The 19,317-nt window shown below is 39.4% G+C and overlaps 1 protein-coding gene across 2 annotated transcripts in view; it reads right to left on the bottom strand.

The window, feature by feature from the left end:
- The window catches only part of fancm (FA complementation group M), a 41,508-nt gene that overhangs the window by 5,788 nt on the left and 16,403 nt on the right, over positions 1-19,317 (bottom strand). For both annotated transcript variants that reach the window (XM_071498993.1, XM_071498992.1), the window contains exons 6-15: positions 14,581-14,712; positions 13,615-13,747; positions 13,388-13,480; positions 13,061-13,165; positions 12,317-12,495; positions 11,773-11,979; positions 11,431-11,671; positions 11,184-11,332; positions 9,937-10,101; positions 63-2,097 (exon numbers count right to left, since the gene is read on the bottom strand). In XM_071498993.1, the coding sequence (XP_071355094.1) occupies positions 63-2,097; positions 9,937-10,101; positions 11,184-11,332; positions 11,431-11,671; positions 11,773-11,979; positions 12,317-12,495; positions 13,061-13,165; positions 13,388-13,480; positions 13,615-13,747; positions 14,581-14,712 (3,439 nt within the window). The remainder of the gene's footprint in view (positions 1-62; positions 2,098-9,936; positions 10,102-11,183; positions 11,333-11,430; positions 11,672-11,772; positions 11,980-12,316; positions 12,496-13,060; positions 13,166-13,387; positions 13,481-13,614; positions 13,748-14,580; positions 14,713-19,317) is intronic.

The following is a 19,317-nucleotide window of genomic DNA, read 5'->3' on the forward strand; positions in this document are numbered from 1 at the left end:
ACTGAGCCAATATAAAGAAATATAAAGTTTAGGAATCGTATTTTTTTGAAGGGTAAACAAACCTGGATGAGGAGGGGAGTCAGACACACAAACAGGTTCCTGATGTGACTTGTTTTCCACACTGGATCCTCTCTCAGCCTCGACGGCGCGACCCACCTGTCGTCTCCGTTTCAAGCTGGAGAGTAATGACGGTGTGCGGGGCCCGGCTGGACCAGGCATGAGCGTCCTCCTTGCTCCCAATGACGTGATTGGAGATGGGAGTGCCCCACCTTTAGGCATCAAAGGTGAAGTCAGAGGAGAAGACATTTCTCTCTTCCTACGCTCTGAAAACATTTGTGCTGTAGGCAATTTAGATCCACTGAACTGTGCAGGCCTGCGCACTGGGCTCTGTCTAGTGAAGCTGTTATAGGGAGTGGACGAGTTAGAGACGGCCGGCAAAGATGGCGGGGAGTCAGTCCGCTTTTTAGGCTGAGGAGAGGTCAGGATACATGGGGCGGCCTCTACCTCTGCTTCATCCTCAGAATCCTCCAGTGAATAGCCCAGGTCAAAGTTGACAGAGAAGTATTCTTGGGAGGTGTCGGCATTTTGTTGCACTGTGGGAGATTTGCAATGAGCTGTAAACACCTTGTCTGTCACCGAACTGTCTATTACAGCTTTACTGGGTGCTATTGTGTTTGTGTTATGTTTTGTAGTGTTATAAATATTTACATCCTGGGATGTCAGGTTGGCATGTGGAGTATGTGTTATCAGCGTTGTGTGCGACAATTCATCTGTTCGCACTGTATTTAATCTATGTGTGCTGGCTGCTGTGTGCATACTGCTACATGGGTTTGTTGATTCATACATTTGTGCAGTGTTCGTCATCTTTTGTGTACTATTAGAAACGTCTCCGGCACATGGGGATGTCCTGGGTGTGATGCCAGGAGTGGGGATGTCTGGGATGGACATCTGCAGGAAGGCTTCGTCATCCCCAAACAGGTCCATGCTCTCGTCCGTTTGAAAGCTGCACTGCGAGACCCTGTCGTCTTTTACCCCTCCATCCATCAAGTCTGGCACTTCCCTATTCCTCACATCATCCCAGCTTTCCTTATTCTTTTCATCCTCTTCACCAGTCCGTGCCTCCTGGACGTTATTGCACATTTCGTCGTCTGTCTCCTTGCCGTCTTCCCTGAGGCAGTGATCATCGTTTACTTCTTCATCCTCAAAAACCTCATCCCAGGTCGGACTGTCGGCTGCTCTGTGGACAGGCTTCTGCTCCTGATGAGGCCAATCATTATCCATTTTACTCTCCTCTTCACCCACTGGAGGCTGGTGTGACTCTGCCCTCGCGAGTGCACTGTCAGCGTCACTCAACATCACTTCATCATTATCATCATCATCTTCATCTACATCCAGGGTAAAGCTGACCTGAAATGGTGGACGAAGCCGCTGAGGAGAGGGAGGAAGTGACGGAGCAGCCACGTTAGCCTCTAAACCTGCAGATGGTGACGGTGGAGATCGGGACAGGAGCTCCGCCACGTTGGCCAGGATGGCCTTCACACTCTCATCTTTCCCTGGGAGGGGTTTAGCATAGGAGGGAGGAGGCGCTGATGCCCATTTAGGAAGGTAGAACATAGCCTCAAGTTCCACATCTTCATCTTCGTCAATTTTTGTGATCAGCTGTGAAATACTGTCCAAATTCACAGGCTCTGTCAGTGCACACTCTGAATTTATGGCATCCTCGTTAATAATGACACAGTCGTCGCCCATGTCAGCTTCTGGACAGTCATGTCTTGAAGGAAGAGGACAAATGGCCTCAGTTCCTGGGCGGTCTGTGAAGTCTTCATAAGGCGCTTCAGTATCACGTTCGGCTGGAGGTCTTTGTTTTGTCACAGCTAACGAGGAAACTAAACTCGTTCTCTCCGTTTCTTCCCTCTCTGCTTCTTCGTCGAGACATTCCGCATCAGACAACGTCAAGTAAGACAGTTTGGGTTTGTTGTTGGTAGTTTTAGAGCAGGTCATTGTGCTCCTCTGCTTCTTCTGTTTCTTCTTCACGTGGCCGACAGCATCGGCTTTGTGGAGATAAGGAAGAAGCTCCTGTTCGTAACGGCATTCCCCCTGAACACAAGCAAACACACACACACACAGAAGAGTTGTATAAGAAAAGATCCCACAGCAGGAGAACCAGGGTCAGGAAGCTGTAATCAACCTCTGGACTTTGCCAACCCGTTTTAGAACACATGTGATATCCACAGCGGCGAATTCGGCAATCAAACAGTAATATAATCAGGAAGTGTCCTATGAAGAGATGTCACATGGCAGCCACACATGTGGCACATACAAACGTCTGATGTAACATTCCCCAAATTAGTTTTTGTGAAACATCGAAGACAGATATGGGAAAGTGTCATCACAACTAGATATTGTTCCCCAGGAAAACAGTTTTAATGGACAATAAAACTATGAATCTGCCCCAAAAATTAAAAAACGTTGTCGTCCCTCCATCTCTCTCTCATTGTATGTTACGCACAGGTGCATACACATCGTAATCATCCAACACTTATATGTACAGACCATGTGACCTGGAAATGATTCATCGAGAGTGGCACCCTGCATGGGACGGCAGGGTGCCCTGTGAGCAGCAGGAGGAAGGTGTTTCCATGAATACAGAGAAAAAAGAAAAAGAAAAAGAAGCCTTGTGTAGAGTGAGAGCCAGAAAAGGCGTGAGTGTGCGTGGAGAGCAAAATTCCGGTTTTTCCTCGGAGGAGGGCAATAAATTGAATGAGAGGAGGCCTTGTGTCACTGTATTAGATAAAGCTTCACACTAAATAGAGTGGGAATGGTTTAAATGGGAACAAATGGCCCCTGGTGTTGTTAAAAATGGGAAACTGCGTAAAAGACCTTTTTAGGACGAGGAAATTTGTTCCAGCTCACATGAAAATCAACATGTTTCCACTTGTATTCTGTTATTAAACTGTGTATTAGTGCAGAAAACAGGCCACAGCCTTTTGGTGCAGACAGGGTTGGTAAGACACTGCTGGGTCTTTACACAACAAGTGTAGTAAGCACTGCATGGTAGCACCTGTCCACTGTACAACCTGTTCAACATAGTGCAGAAGCACTGACTGTGAAACTGTTTTAGTCATTTTTAAGACAATCTTTTCAATACCAACTAAGTTTACTCAAACATATAAGTGTCTTCAAAATTGGATCATTTTCTGTCTGACGCTGACCTGGTGTCTTGATCATTTAACTGTCTATATTCAGTGCTCACTAAAAAAGTGATAAACTGTCTTCACTTGGTCCAAAATGCAGTTGCAAGCCTTTTCACTGGAACAAAGAGAAGAGATGACATTAACCCAGTTTTAGCATCCTTTCAGTGGTCTCCTATCTGTTTCAGAATACAGTCCAAAACTGTATTAATCACTTGGGTGTTAAATATTTCTGACCTACTAAGGCCATACATACATACATACATACATCCATACAAGGGCGCTCATGCAATTCCTAAATCTAGACTTGCAGCTGAAGGTGACCATGTATTTGCTTTTTTTTTTTTTGATCGGAGCTGCTAGCTAGGCTACAAACTAGTCAAAAAGGATTTGATTTACTGATTCCTTTTGTTTTGCTTTGTTCGTTTAATTTTGAATTTACTTTTGATTAATTGTGCAGCTGAATTAGCATCAGCAGATAGTTTTGTTTGTAACATTACAACACACAGGACATTTTAGAAATGAAATGAATTTGAATCTTGATCAACAGGTTTCGGCTTTGAGACATGGTGCCAGTATCAAAGGTTGTGTGTCATTAACATTTTTTTATTCACGTCTTTCACACCTTATCTGCACGCCATTGTGTCCCTGATATGTTTATCCGCCAACATGCTCATGTGAGAACAGCGTCTGAATTCTTCAGCCAGGCAAGTAATTAAGTCAATGTTGGGAGTGAGATTTAGCCTTTATAGAGACTGTAGAACCTATATAAAACATAGGTAATCTATGCAACCACTTTACATTAATAAATGACTTACATTACACTCTGACATGACAGGTTTGCCATCTAAAATAGCACTTAAAACACACACATATTTCCTGTGAAAAGCACATAAAAGAATAAAGACAACTCTGGTACATTTATTTCTTCACACCTAGGATTTAATTAGACAAACAAACCTGGAAGCAAACAACAGCTTGCAGGTGTCACACTCCTGCAGCCAAAGCATGAGAGCTGTAATTAACACTTTAACTCTCAGCAGTTCCCATAAAGGGCTGAACACTGTTCCAAGGCGAGGCTTTCTCCTGAAGATTATAATCTATTTACACTTCTGAACAGTCTCTGAGTAATGTGCAAATATTATCACTGGAGTTTTTAATTTGCTGCTGTGGCTTTGGATCATGTTACAACAAATCTGATGGAAAACATAACCACATCACAGCTATTATATTTTAAAAAGAGAAAAAAGTGTGATTACATAAGTACAAGGAGACTAAAAGAGTGGATGTTCTTAAATGTATTAATGTGATTTCAAAATGTAGGCGTGTATGACTTTTTTTAAAATCAGTTTCTGAGTTAAAAAAAACATTAAATGGAATAAGACACTTGAAAAGTCTTTTTACCGATCCAATCAAAAATAATTTTCGTTATCATTTAATTCCCTATTTGTATTTTTTGACCGTGTAAATTACTGGCATTCACATATAAAATTTAAAAGTTGGAATTTTAAAAGAAAATATCAGGATTTTGTGGTTTTCTTAGCTGATCATAGCATAAAAATATATACCCATTTCCACCTGTGTTTGTGTTTTACTAAACCATTTAACCAATCTTTTTTTTTTTTTTTTTTTACTATTCATTAATACTTTTGACCATATAAATTATTTGCATACTCACATATAAAATTGAAAATTTGGGATTCTAGATGAAAAATGTGGATTTTGTATTTTCCTGTTCATTATTAATAATATAGATTTGTCTTTATATGCGTTTACATTTTACACATTTTTCAAATTGTTTGTAAAAAACGAATATTAACACAGAACATTGAGCAGTTTAAATTCTAAATCAGGACTGATCATTATTAAAAATATACAGTGGTCTCAGACTCATGGACGGTAGACTGTGGACACTTTTACACTTGTGTTTATGATCGTTACTAATTTGACTAATAACAGCTTCATAAAATATCAATAACTTAGATTTAGTTGTAGTCTAGTATTAGTTTGTGTATTTCAGCATCTGTCACTGAGATTTGGTTTCCAGTCGTGGGTTCTGAATTTTGATGGTGGCGCTGCCCTTTTGTTCACATTGGAATCACAAATTGTGTCTCTAACGAAAGAATTAATTTGTCCATTTAATGATTAATCATTTTATGGTTTTCTAATAGTTACTGAAAAAATAAATATTATTCAATAATAGCCCTTTTTCACAGACAAAAGAGACATTTTGAAATATCACAGTTGGAAAAGCAGGTGTAAATAATAAAATTAATGCTGGATGAGCTCTGTAATTTTCTTTCTGGGACAGTTGATCCAGAGCCTTTATAATGCTGTTAGTAACACATTCGCCTTTTCACCTGTGTGACAACTCAGTCAAGAAAATTGGCCTTAATTAACAACTGAGATATTCGATAATTACTCCCTGCAGTTAATCAGCATCAACACAGTCCACAGTTCAGTGACCTGAGCGAAGAGAGGTGAAGTTTGAATGATCAGACCAAACAACAAAGAGCACGGTCTCAACCTGCTCTATGTGAGAAGTGCTTTGAGACGAGGTCTGTTGTGATTTGCTATATAAGTAAAAAATGTCTTGGCATTTCCACAGGCTATTCTACATGCATGAGCGTGTATGTTCTTATTAGAGGTTTGTGTTACTGCATTCTTCACAAATTTTGGGTCTGTGATAGTCAAAAGTAAAAGAAGCACCTGACTGCTGAGTTGATAAGTCAGGTACTTCTTTCACAGACTGTCAACAAATCATCACATCACATAAAGACACATGAAGTGCAGGTTTCCTAACATAACATGCTCTCACTGAAGTTTCTGTACTGCGGCTGTGAAATATTGTGAAAGTATTACCCTCCAGCTGAGAAATAAATCACAGGTTTTTTGGGGTAATCCATCTTATACAAATCCTTAAAACTCCTGTATCCCTCAGACACAGTTTTAGTCATTACTATCCACCAAGGCCGCAGACCACGTCCTTTGAGCATCACAATCCTGGTAAAAAAAAAAAAAAAGTGGAACAGAGGCTTTTAGGCAGTCAAGGATTTAGTCACACTGGACATCGGGGGGAATCTATTGTCATGTGCCTCCCTGGAAGAAAAATTTAAATATCTAACTCATAGTAAGTTTTAATAGCCTGTCTTGCTGAAAAATAATGCACTGAACTCGATTCACACAGGATTAACCTTAAGCCCTAGCCCACAATTAATTAATGACCAGATTACGTCTCTAGATCTAGAGATGTGGCAGACTGAAATAAACTTGATGAAAAGGAGTGAGGGAGAGGGAGAGAGAGAGAAAGAGAGGGAGAGAGAGAGAGACTGTCAGAGGGTCAGAGGGTTTATGTTGTTCAGACTGCATGAGGAGGACGCAGCAAAGTGGAAACTCCTCTCTCCTGATTATCTCATTGCACTACAACAGTCATAAGAATTTGATGCTTATGAACACACACAAAGAATGCATCATCCGTATAAATTAGTCTGCATGACTTTGTTTCCAAACATGCCACATTACAGGGTAAGAATTCCTTGAGTTTCTTTGTCCTCAGATTGGTTGACTCGGACCGACACCAGCTGCCCTAATTCAAATGATGATCGTCTATAAATACTGAAAACTAAAAACTGATTATAGACATTTTAGCAACAGTTGCTATGAAGCTGCTACACAACAGAAACAGCTACAGTTACTAGCTGCAAACAATATGACTTCACTTGTAAATTTCAGCTCATCTGAAAATGCAAACCCTATAACTTTGTGTCTTTTTAATTCTTTTCAAACAGATTTGTATTTGTCTTTTTTTAATCTCTTTTTTTTTTTTCATCTGTTTTTTGATCTCCCACTCGCGCCTCTTCAGCCCGTACACTATACATCTAGGTCATTACAGCATGACCTACTTCTAGCTTCCTGGCTTTATGTAACAGTTCAGAGAATCGTTACATAATCACAGGAGGGGAGGCCTGCCTGCCATGTGTCTCCTCATCATAAAGAGAAAGTGGCAGCACAATGAAAAACACAGCATGGTTTTGAACCCACCCAGACAGAAAATGGCCCCAGATGAGGATAATGGCTTCTGGAGGGCAAGGCTATTAAAGGGCGGAGAATATGTGTGGGCAAGATTTATAAGAAAAATAAAGTTTGGATTTTCATTTAGGTGCTTCATTTATTTATTTTTTCGTGTTCCCCCGCTTATATTTCTGGGGCAAGGGGTCAGAAGACCTCCGCGCAAATTCAGGCCAAGCAAGTAAGTTGTGACTAACATTATTCCTCACAGAGTACAGATGAGTGTAGGACAGAGCTGGGGTCTAAGTTGCTTTCATCAGCACTAAATGGAGAGTAGATGTTCACCAAACCATGTTTAAAAATGAGTAATATATTTTAAGAGGATTGGCAATTTGTCAAATTTAACATCTGTTAATCTGTAAGCAGAGTTGTCTTCTTGGACGTCTGAACTTCTGCAGTATTTAAAGAGAAAAACATATAGACTGTGAAAAAGAAAAAAAACTGACATATACACAAACCAATAAAGGACTTGCTTGTTTAATCATAACAGAGTAGTTTTCCCCAGAACTGTTGAATAAATTATAAACTAATTAAGCTTTTCCAAGAAGGTTTTCTTCTTAGTCCAATTTGTTTGTCTGTTTGGTGAAATTAAAAAGAAAAAAAACAAAAACATTCCAATTAACTTCCAAATAATCCAAAAATTTTCACATGACCATGTGGTTTTTTTATAGAGAGGACAGCAAGTCAAGTCAGGACAATTTCTTTTATGGAAATTAATCTGGAAGTCAGCAATAAACACAACTAATTGTATTAATACAACATGGTTATTTCCAGGAATCTTTCAAGAAAGTTTTAGGAAAAAACGGATCTGTAAAGTAAAGCTTTACCAAGATTTCTCAGCATTGCAAGATTCGAATATTTTTCAGCCCTTTTCCTCACACTACAGCAAACTTTTACAGGGAAAAATCTGACTCCAAATTCATTGAGTTTATTGAACTTGAAAATGTTTACACATTTCCTTTTACTAAGGTTACAAGATTAGAAGATTGTGTCGAGGTGGCGGTTATGGGATAATATAAAATAATATATAAAATAAAGCTAACGTGCAACTCCACCTGCTGAGAATTATTTGAATGCCCTGAAGAAAAACTGCCAGGTTACACTGCATCATTTATGTTGAAGCAAATCTAGCCAAATAGCAAAGACAAAGCAGAACTATTCAGTATTCACAGTATCTTGCTGCCATTAAACAAGCACTGCTTAATAACTCGGGTTTATGCACTTATGTGTTCTGCAGCGTATTGTTTTTTTACTTTTGGAAACTGTTGTTTTTTCATGTAAAATCTAATGTTTGAATATAACTTCTGTTTTGTTCACTGGTGTTTTCATGACCTGAATTCATCCATGGAGGCATGTGAGGCATTAGTTGCCATCTCGCCATGTAAACTTGTTTTGTTTTTACAGGTGGGCTAATTCTCCCCTTTCCTTGTATAGTCAAGACCCACGGTAGAAAAAAATGTAATAAGAACCCATTTGTTAGTTCAGCCAATAGTCAGTTTTACCATAATCTCTGACCCAATTTCAAGGATTTGAATAAATTCAGGGGTCTTATCGATGGCACAATCTTGTGCAACAGCAGATGGTGGGACAAAGAAGCCTGGAACTTTCTTTAAACTGATATTTGAGGAGATACGGTGTGCAATGATGAGGGACTGGCTAAAGGTAAACAAGGTCAGGAAGAGAGTAATAGAAGAGTCTTGTGGTTAAATTACTTGTCTGATACTGATTATTAAACCACATTATAACCACACAGTTGTATGAGCCTGCTGTATTTGCTTTTTTTTTTTTTTTTTTTTTTTAAAAGTCATCCCTGTTGAAGACGGTCTGTAGATTCAACATGATAACAACTGTTACGTGACTAGTTGATGACCTCTCTGATATAATTGATCCATTCAAGCTACCAGAAAAACAAGACTGCTATTGACTAGCAGCTAAGACCATGAACCAAGCTGCTATTATGTCAGCATACAGCAAAAGCAGATGAATTATGAGCTGAAAAACATCCAAACTTTCTCTTTTAGCAGCTTTGTTTACTGAGGCAGAAAAACAAGTGAACTTCTCCAGAAAAAAATGTTATGAATGTTGATCACAAATTTGAATACAGGTGACTAGAAAATGATATAGACTGGGAAAAAGTTATCTTTTCTTTTTTGTTAAATCTAATTTAGAAGAAAGACGACAGGAGGAGGAGCGGCCTGAAAACACCCTGGTGAATACCGACGAAAACCACAGTCATGCCATGGAGCCTGTTTATCATGCCAGGAATTTGCCTTCGAAATCTAAACGACGATTGTAATAATTTAACACAAATGACAATTGTATTTTCACATGCACCTCAGCTGACTCCTTTCAGTCTGGTGAGTTCATAAAGTTTGTTTTTTCCTTTGCATGAACAAAGACTACTTTTTTTCTTTTATGAAACTAACCAGGATTTATTCAAGGTGTTTCAAGCCATTTTATTTGCCAAACCCCAGAAAACTTTGATTAAGTGATGTATACTTTTAATTAGTGGCCACACGGTCATCTGGTTAACTTATTAACCAGTTGACACATTCAAGGCTCAAATTTTGTTTTTTTTTCCTTCATGCCACGCAGCAGCACGACATTAGCGTCTGCCTTGATGTTCACGATATCAAAACAATGTGATCATAGATTAGCAAACTGCTCCTCTTCTCACCTCATTTTCCTCTCTCATGCCGTCTATGAGCTCCATCACCTTAATGAAGTGGTGGCAGCGGAGCGAATGATCAACAACATGGGTAGGAAGCACTTTGTGCTGCCAGTGTCTCCATTCCCACAAAGACAGCTCTCTGGATGGGGGCCTTATTTCGGAAACTTCCTTCTGTTGGAAAATCAAATGTCATAAAATATATGGTTTTAAGTAAAATAGTAGCATTATATTCACGCCAATAATGAATGGCCAACAGGCAGGAATACAGCAGGACACATATTACACTTCTCCTGACTTTTCCACATGCAAATTTTCCAACCTTGGGCAGGAGATTTTGCTAACTGAGATCATGGCAAATTCAATGGCCAACTCAATGCATGGCTGTAAACTGGAACTAGTGGAGAATTTCCTCAGTATGCAGTGTAGGAAGAGTGCAAACAAATTCAAATCCATTGAAATTCATTCAAATATTTACATGTTCAGTCAGTTTTTTGTTGTTTTTTTTTTCCTCAAAAGTTATGGTGTCAGTTGGCAGTTTCACTACGTCCACTGTGTTTCTTTTTGAATTTGAATCTGACAACATGTATTGAATCAAAAGATACTACAGTCTAAGGTGAGGTATGCTAGAGAGCATGTTGCCTGACAAACAGGAGTATTAGCCAGTGACTGCCAGGATGGCAACAAGCTGTAAATTCAAATCTAGGCAAAACAGCCCCTTATGTGTTGTGTGTTTTTCTAAAGTCATTGTAGCAATACTGAAGACAGTATAGTGAGGACAAAAAATTAATTTTATTGTTTCAGTTTGAAATATTCTTTAACAAAAAAGCCCATATTTGGGTGCAATAGGTAGAGATGATCGCCAAGACAACTGATATTTCCGTATCCCGTCCCTATGTATCATACAAGTGTCTATGGACGAACATGAAGTGTAATGTGGATGTCTAACAGGCTGTATCATACACTGAGGAATGTGCATGTTGTGTTCTTATTTTATCTTATCACTACTATTATTATTTTTTTAATTACCTTATAATTTATATGTGTGAATCTTGTGTTTATTATATGTTCGCAAACTGAAAAAAGCAATAAAGAGGTTTAATCACAAAAAAGAAAGAACAGTTAGTGTGAAGGTTTTCATTGCATGGATGCGTATTAAAATGAGCAGCTTTTCTTCATGTACGTTGTCCTCCGTACTTTTCAGACCTCCAACAAAAGAAAATCAACATCATCATAAATAAAGGCAGACAGAATACCTGAGGTGGTAGATCAGTGGGTATGGACATGAAGTGTGACTGCTTCAAGGTTGGATGAGCTTCATCTTCCTCCAGCCTCATGGTGGACGCCCACAGGGAATATTCTGTACTGCTCAGAAACCCGTCTGACGTTGAACTGCCCTGCCAAACTAGCACATTAGACACACAGAAACTGAGAAACCCATATCCAGTTTCTTTTCTTCATCTCCATTTCAAATAACCAAAACAAAACTGCCTAGCCCCTTACTCAGGTTTTGAGGGTGGATGAGTGAGGCCCGTCCCTCAGAGTGGGACCGTCGACCCCTGACAGACCGCCTGCTGCTCTCCCGGTGGTCGAACTGGCCACAGGTAATGTGCATTTTATGCAGGGTGGGGTTCACCCCCTCGGGCAGCATGCGGGGACTGTTGGGATACATGTGGAACCCACTTTTGATGCCAATGATGGACTTGTACACACTGCGCTTGTTGCTCTGGCTCTGGTTGTAGGTCTGAGGGAAACAGAATAAGGAAATGAACAGTGCACCAAACTTTTAATTTGAGGCTCACTTTGTCTTGCTTTTATTGATGCAAGTCACAAGGAAACACTCACTCTCTCCTCACGTCCCTCAGCCAGGATGACAACAATGCGTCCCTGCCGCTTACGTCCAGTACGTCCCATTCGCTGCACGAGGCGGATAGGGTTCTTCTGTGCATCAAAGCAAACAATGAGGTCTACCTCTCCAATATCCAGCCCCTCTTCCCCCACACAGGTGGACACCAGTGTGTTGAAGCCTCCCTGACGGAACCTGTGCACCACCTAAAACACAAGTGACAACAAAAACAAAGCTATTTACAATCTGCATGCAAGTGCCTTTCCTGCATTATTTACTCAGAGGAAATGGCACAGACAGAGTCAATGTACCAGCAGGCAGACATCTTTTTTTCTTTTTCGGTACATTTATATAGTACCACACTACCAGACTTAAATGAGACCTGTCAAACTCAAAAATTGATCTTATCCCCAAGACAGTGAAAAAGAGATGAAGGGTGAGCAGTAGACTGGTAAACATATAAATTTCAACACTATAGTATTTGAAAATTACTAAAAAATCTGCCCTTGATTTAAAACAGAGGACAATGCAGGTAGTCTCTACCTCCAGCTGCTCCTTTTGGGTGAAGCCTTTGACCCCCTTCCCAGCTGAGGCTTGGCCCATAAAGGTCATGACCCTGATCAGCGGAGCATGGCGGTTCAACATGGCTGCGATCTCCTGTACACTTTCACGGAACGATGAAAAGATCATCACGCGTGTGTTTACTTCCTGAGGTCCTGAACCTGGACATTAATGAGAGAGGTTTAAAAAATAAATAAATAAATAATAATAAAAAAAAGACTGATTACAAATTGCCTCAGTAACCATGAGCCAATTTCTTATGGCACTTGAACATACAGTACGCCCATTTGATTCAGATGCTGGAATGCTGTGTTCTGTGATCCTCTCCAAATGGAGGATCAAAATTTATTTTGGTATTTGCTCCCAAGTTTAGGATCAGGATATGAATTTCTACAGACTGAACTATTTACAAAAAATCCTATATTGTGGATCTTTTTACTGCTTTTGCTAACTCAGAAGGACTCTGGACAAGATAACTGAGGATTTGAAGTACTGTATGGACACTGTGGTATTATATAGTTACCAGGAATTATAGAGGAGCCACAAGATAATACTCCGTTGCATCTTTAATGTAAGCAGAAGAACATATCTAATCCACTAAATCGCAATGCTATTTGCTTTTTCTTTGCTGTAGTTAGAACATAAAGAGAATTATTGATTCAGCTTTAAGTCAGAATCATTCCACATATGAGTCACAGCACTGCAGTGCTATAATAAGTAAATCACCAGTATTGTCTGCTGAGCTCTCAGCCCACAGTGCGAAGTGCTGCAGCACCACCCCCTCCAGTTTCTCCAGCTTGGGGTGACTGTAAATGAATGGCTCATCTGGACCTTCAAATATTAATCACAGAGGACGTTAGTCACACAGATGCAGTGTACTCCGACCTACACTTTAAAGCACTTGGTAAATTGAGGCATTTTGTGTCTAAATTGAGGAGAAATGGAATCCAGATTGCTGCACAAACCAAATTAAGAAGTTGCCATCAAAATGCCTCATCTAATAATAAAGGGTCAGAAATTTGACTGATATGGTGTGAGTAAGTGCTCAGGTACCAGCAGACGGCTTCACAAACATTGCCTCCATCTCATGGTAGAGGTCCATGAAAGTGGGAGTCCTCTGTAGCTCATTCCTCGCCCTGGACATCTCTGAAGCAAAGAGCACATGGAGAGACAACTGAACAGTATTATTAAGTACGCATACAACCAGTGGCAAGGAAGAAAAACCTGGCATATGAAAGATTCAAAGTTTAAGAAATAAGCCCAGAGGTAAGGTGTCTGACCTCTTGATCCATCCATGATTCCCTGGATGTAAAAAAAGAGTGATCGGAGCCCCATCTGCATCAGCAGCTCGTAGCCATGGTACAAACTGATGCAAAGGGCAAAGTCGCCCTCAAGCATTCCCTGCTGTGGACCCTGTAGAGAGCAGGAGGTTATGTGAGGTTATGTGAGTCTATGAGATCATTGTGAGGCCAATGGTAGTACTTACTATGCACTTTTGACGCACTACCTTATACAATTTCCCAGCACTTACTGAATATAATATAGATGTAGTACCTAATACTTACATGAAGGTTTCCCACTGCACTGAAGCTTTACTATTGTCCTTCACTTGTAAGTCGCTTTGCATAAAAGTGTCAAAAATGGGTAAATGTAAATGTAAATTTATTTCAAAGGTGTGAATAAATAAAATATTCAGATTAGGAACTTTATGCGTATCAAATGTTAGAATAACATCCTCTGTCCTGCTTCTGCTGTATATAAAAATACATTAAGGCATGAGTTCCATTTGCAAGTAGGATGTGATACAATAAAATTATAATATCATCTGATGTATTTCCACTAAATACAAACACAATGCTTTCTTATGAAGTCAATCTTATTTGGAAAATCTAAACTTAGACAGAAAATCTGTCAATTTCAATTCAGCTAACAGACATTTCTCTGAAGACAAATCCAGTAGTCTAGAGGGGTTATATTCATATTATACATCATATAAATATTTATACACATCTCAGCTGGCAAGCTAACACTAACAAAGTTAATGACCAAATACTTCCTGAATTGAACAGATGCCATACTTCTATCTTCATAACATTACCTTATCTTCAGGAGCAGGTCTCTTGTGTCTATCAAAATCAAACGTTTTTTTATGTTCTACATTTACATTATTGAACTACCTATACTGCTGTATAGCACATAGCATAGCACAAAGTAGCAACCAATGATTAGCAGAGCAGAGTCCGTGCCTTGATGTATGGCGGTGGGTTTTTGCGGAACTGGTCCCTGGCAAGGATGAGCTGGTACTTGGTGAGAGTCCTCAGGTCCTTGTGTGCCATCACCCGGTTCTGGACCAGACGAGACATGAATTTCTCCAGCACCTGTCAGGAAGAGTAACACACATACACAGTAAGTACTGTAGGTCATCAATAATGAGCCATTTCCTGTTTTAGGCGGTAATGCATCAGACTGAAAGCCAGCACCCTGCTGCATAGGGCTGGAAAGTGCATACACACACACACACACACACACACACACACACACACACACACACACACACACACACACACACACACACACACACACACACACACACACACACACACACACACACACACACACACACGCCCTCTGTGACACTTTGAGATTCACAAGTGTTCCTTTATAGGTAAACAGACCTGCACAGACCGAATGAAAGTCTTCAACAAGAGACACATAATCATATATAATGTGCTTGATTCTTTCTTTTCTCCCTGTCCTCAATTCGTAATAATGGAAGGAGAGATGGAGGCAGTTTGTCAAACAGACAATCTTAACAATATCTATTCATCCTCACGACCACAGATGATGGGAGGCTGGGTCATTACAATTTCAATTTCAGCTCTGTGGAACAACTGCTCTGGAAAATGGACAGAATAAAAGCTGTCCTGAAAGAAGAAGTGGGCTGACCGGCGTTTTGATTTGTAAATGGTGATAGAAAGTAGGTCAAAGGGAGAAGGAGGAGGAGCAGAGGAAGAACAATAACAACAACAAGATCATATGCTATACTGTTGATATATTTAAGGTATACTTTAATATTTATTTATTTATAAATTTTATATATTTTTATATGTTTGAGATTATATACACTATTTTAAAACATTTTGACTGTCATCTTTCATTTTGACATATCATGCAGAAGATATAAAAGATAAAGTACAGGTTAAAAAATGTGTGTTCAAACATTTTAAATGGAAAAGAAAATGGTTATTTGATCTAAAAAAATATATACATATATTTATTTATTTTTATTCATTTTGCAGCCACTGTTCCATCTTCTTTACTTGCGTTTTGTTTGTCATTACACATATCTTTTATAATTAAAACACCCTCACAATCGCAACTGGAAGAGCAAGTGACAATAACAGATAGAGCAGCGAGGAAAAATTTGAAATTAAGCCTCCTTCTTGAAGTATTATTTCTGTTAAACCTCAGCCCGTTTCTCCGAGGTGAAATGCGAGTGTACTTCATAGAGCTTATGGAAACAAAAGCAAAGGGTTAAATAACAACCATTAATTCCTCTGACCTTTCAGAAAATATCAACAGCTATATCACCTAGCCCTAAATGCTCTTTCATCAGAGTGTGAGGAGGCCAGTCCATCTGTTTCGGTCTGTCCTTCAGTACACATGATATGGTTTAAACCTGAAGGCAGATCACTTAACAGGTGTTGCCAAAGGGGATTTACTGAGGAACCAAATTATATTCTTCAAATACTCAAAATATTAAGATTTTTATTTTTTTTAATGCTGTGTGCAGTAGAGTGAGATTTCAAGTGTTCACTAATTTAAAAAGGTACAGAAAACAGAGGTTTATTTGAACAAAAGAGAAGTTTTTTAACTTCTTTGTTACTTCTTTGTTAGTTTTGTTACTTTGAAAACAAAGAGAAATTGTTAACTTGCAAAGATGTTAAGACCAAGAGCTAGAGCAAGTAATACTTTCAGTGTGTAGGTAAATGTACACAATAGGCATGTGAAGCATGTGTATTTCCATGTGAACTGCATGTTTCATTCAATCTCTTCATCTAAATTTTCATTATATTTTGTAGTTTATGTTATATTTACTTTATATGTTTGTTTTCTTTTACATACTGCAGAGTACCACACCTGGTGTTACATGGTAACGTCTGAGGTGCTATTTTCAGGCTAATCAAACAGTTCAGTTACAAGATGATTCAGTCATAGTTGTGACAGGTGAGGGGAATGATGGACCCAGTGATGGGAGAAGATGGATGGAGATTTAATTGCACAGTAAAGGTGTGTAATTCTGGGTACAGAAAAAGAAAGACCAGATGGGCCAGAAAATACTGTGGACTTTGTGATTCAAACCTGTAGCGTAGAAAGCATTTCCTGCTCAACCTGATGGGTGATGACAACAACCCAGGATTAGGATCTGAGTTCATATTAGCAAACACTGAGTCACATTTTCTACTGCTCAACATATTTCACAGCCTCTTCATTACTGATTCAGAGAGATGAATTACATCCTCTGCAAAATGATGAGCAGCAGATGTGCTCAGGCAATCTGCTTAATGTCATAAAGTAAATGCTGATCCTGTTCCTCAGACACTTGAATTGGTTTCATTTTAGCAGCACTGCTGTAGAGACAACAATGTAATGTGATTAATTCATCCTCCATCGAACACCTTGGTTCAGATTGATGACTACTTGACCATATGACCATTTGATAAAGAAATACTTGGTCTTAAGAGCAAAACTCTTTATTATTTTTTAACTTGCACTTGTCCAACAACACTATAGCTCATGACAGGATTAAAGCTACCGTATTTAGTATTTGATCATACCACCTTCACACTTTAACATGTATGCACCCATCTGTAATCTAAACCCGCTCCTTTTTTTCTGATTGATCTATCCCTGCTCACATTGGGTGAGCAAGTCGCTAAAAACGCAAAACAACCATTCACACTCGCAATTGCTTCTACAAGAGAATTTAGAGTCACCTATTCGAACTCATCCTGTGAGGTTTCACACAACAACATTGAGAGAAAGGGCCACAAGCTGGTTACAAGGCACAATCCCCCCTCCTCTAGTTAATTGACAGGTGGAGCACAATGTGGGAATGTGAGTGCAGCGGTCAGGGCCAGATTATGAGATTACACAAAACCAGATTAGCGAGGCCGCTGTGTTTGTCTGGTTGTAATGTGGAGTGAAATGACAAAATGTGCAGAAATAAAACAGTGTGCTAGTTCAACTATAATTTCAGTGTAATTTGCTTCTTACCTACACTTCGATTTAATTGATTTTATACCTGTTGATTAAATTTATCCTTATGTCATGAGGTGTATTTTGACTTCTGTACTGTCAGGACCGGTTTGTTTCAAAAATGGATTATTAATTTGTTTAGTTTTGCTGTTTGTTGATTAGCTCAGAGGAAGCCATTAAATCCGAAAAACACAAAGTGTAAATTCAGTCTTTGCTGTCGCTTTACTGCTGAATGTCACATGGCATGCTGAGAAGACATTTTTAGAACATTGAAAAAATTAAGTGGGTGATATTAATGTTCTAATAACAGTGGGTCTGTGGGCCTCTCCTTCACAGTTAAGAATTACAGGAGTAAGTGTGCCTGGGTGGTACAGCAAACTGCAGCACTAAAACACATGTATGGAAAACCTGTCACAATTAAGATCAAGTAGATGAAAACTGTTAACAAATATTTTACAAAGTGACCGTAATGACAGAAAGGGAAAAAAAAGTATCTACCACACACTTCACATCTACTGCTTAAATCTTGCATACAGTGATAATAAAAAGATAAGTGATGACAAAAAGATTACAATACACTACAATTAATTTTAGCTACCTGTATCTACACTGTATAAGACAGGCTGGTGTCACAGGAAAAGAGCTGATTTAATGTGAAGCAGGGACGGTGATGATAATGATAATATTACACCGATTTTATAAAAAGGCTCAAGGTAGCACCAATAAGGTGAGGCATGTTGTGGGTTAGCAAAAAATTAGTGTAAGGTTCTCATAAAAAGAGGAGAGGAGAGGAGAGGAGAGGAGAGGACATGGACCAAATGACAACATCGTCGACGGGAGTCTCACTGAGCATGCTCTGCAGGGGCCAACAGCTGATTGGTTGAAGGGCATGGAGCTAAGTGACGTGAGGAATCAGTGAAAAAGCTGGACTGTAGAAAGCTATTAATAACAGAAACTACACTAAGGTGAACTCACTCTCATATGTCAACAATGCAAAGGACATGTTAGTGTGTGTGTGTGTGTGAGTGTGTGTGTATATATGTGTGCGCATGGTAAAGCTTGCCTTGCCATCACTAATTGGGGGAGAGGGGGGGTGGGGGGGTTGGCGGGGTGGAGGGAGGGGTGGGGGGTTGCTTTCCTCAAATAAAGTGTGGAAATCTCAATATGCTATACTTAATTATGTGATACAACTCTATTGTTGCTGCAAGGCTGCTGTTAAAAACCAAAATGTAATCACTGTCTGGTTGTGTGGATTTACAAGGAACAAACATGAGGACAAAGACAACCCCTGTGGTGGTGTAAGTGAATAGATACACGGACCCTATTAGGTCCACCTCCCTGTAGACGATTGTCAGATGTGTGTGTTTTAGTGTATGTATGTTTGTGTTTGCATGGTTGCATGTGTGTATTTATATGGAGACTCCCCCACGGACTATAGAAGATTACGTAACAGCCTCTCTACGTGCATGTTGAAGGGTGCAACATGGTGGCTGGCTGTTGCAGTGACACAGATTAGAGGAAATCCTGCCTAGTCTGTCCCCTAGTGCACAAGTTAAAGTTTGTTTTGTTATCCTCTGCTTGGGAATTTCTTATTTATCATCATCCACAATAAAAGACTACTTATAATGATGTACCAAAGCAAATAACACATAATTATTTAAAATGCCTTATCGTGCCACTTTTTCTGGTCCTTACAGTTTCTTTTGTATTTTGCAGCATTTTGC

The sequence above is a fragment of the Trachinotus anak genome, unplaced genomic scaffold, assembly GCF_046630095.1.
Source record: "Trachinotus anak isolate AG129_WGS33_773 ecotype Australia unplaced genomic scaffold, CSIRO_AGI_Tana_v1 ptg000015l, whole genome shotgun sequence".
Classification (NCBI taxonomy): Eukaryota; Metazoa; Chordata; class Actinopteri; order Carangiformes; family Carangidae; genus Trachinotus; species Trachinotus anak.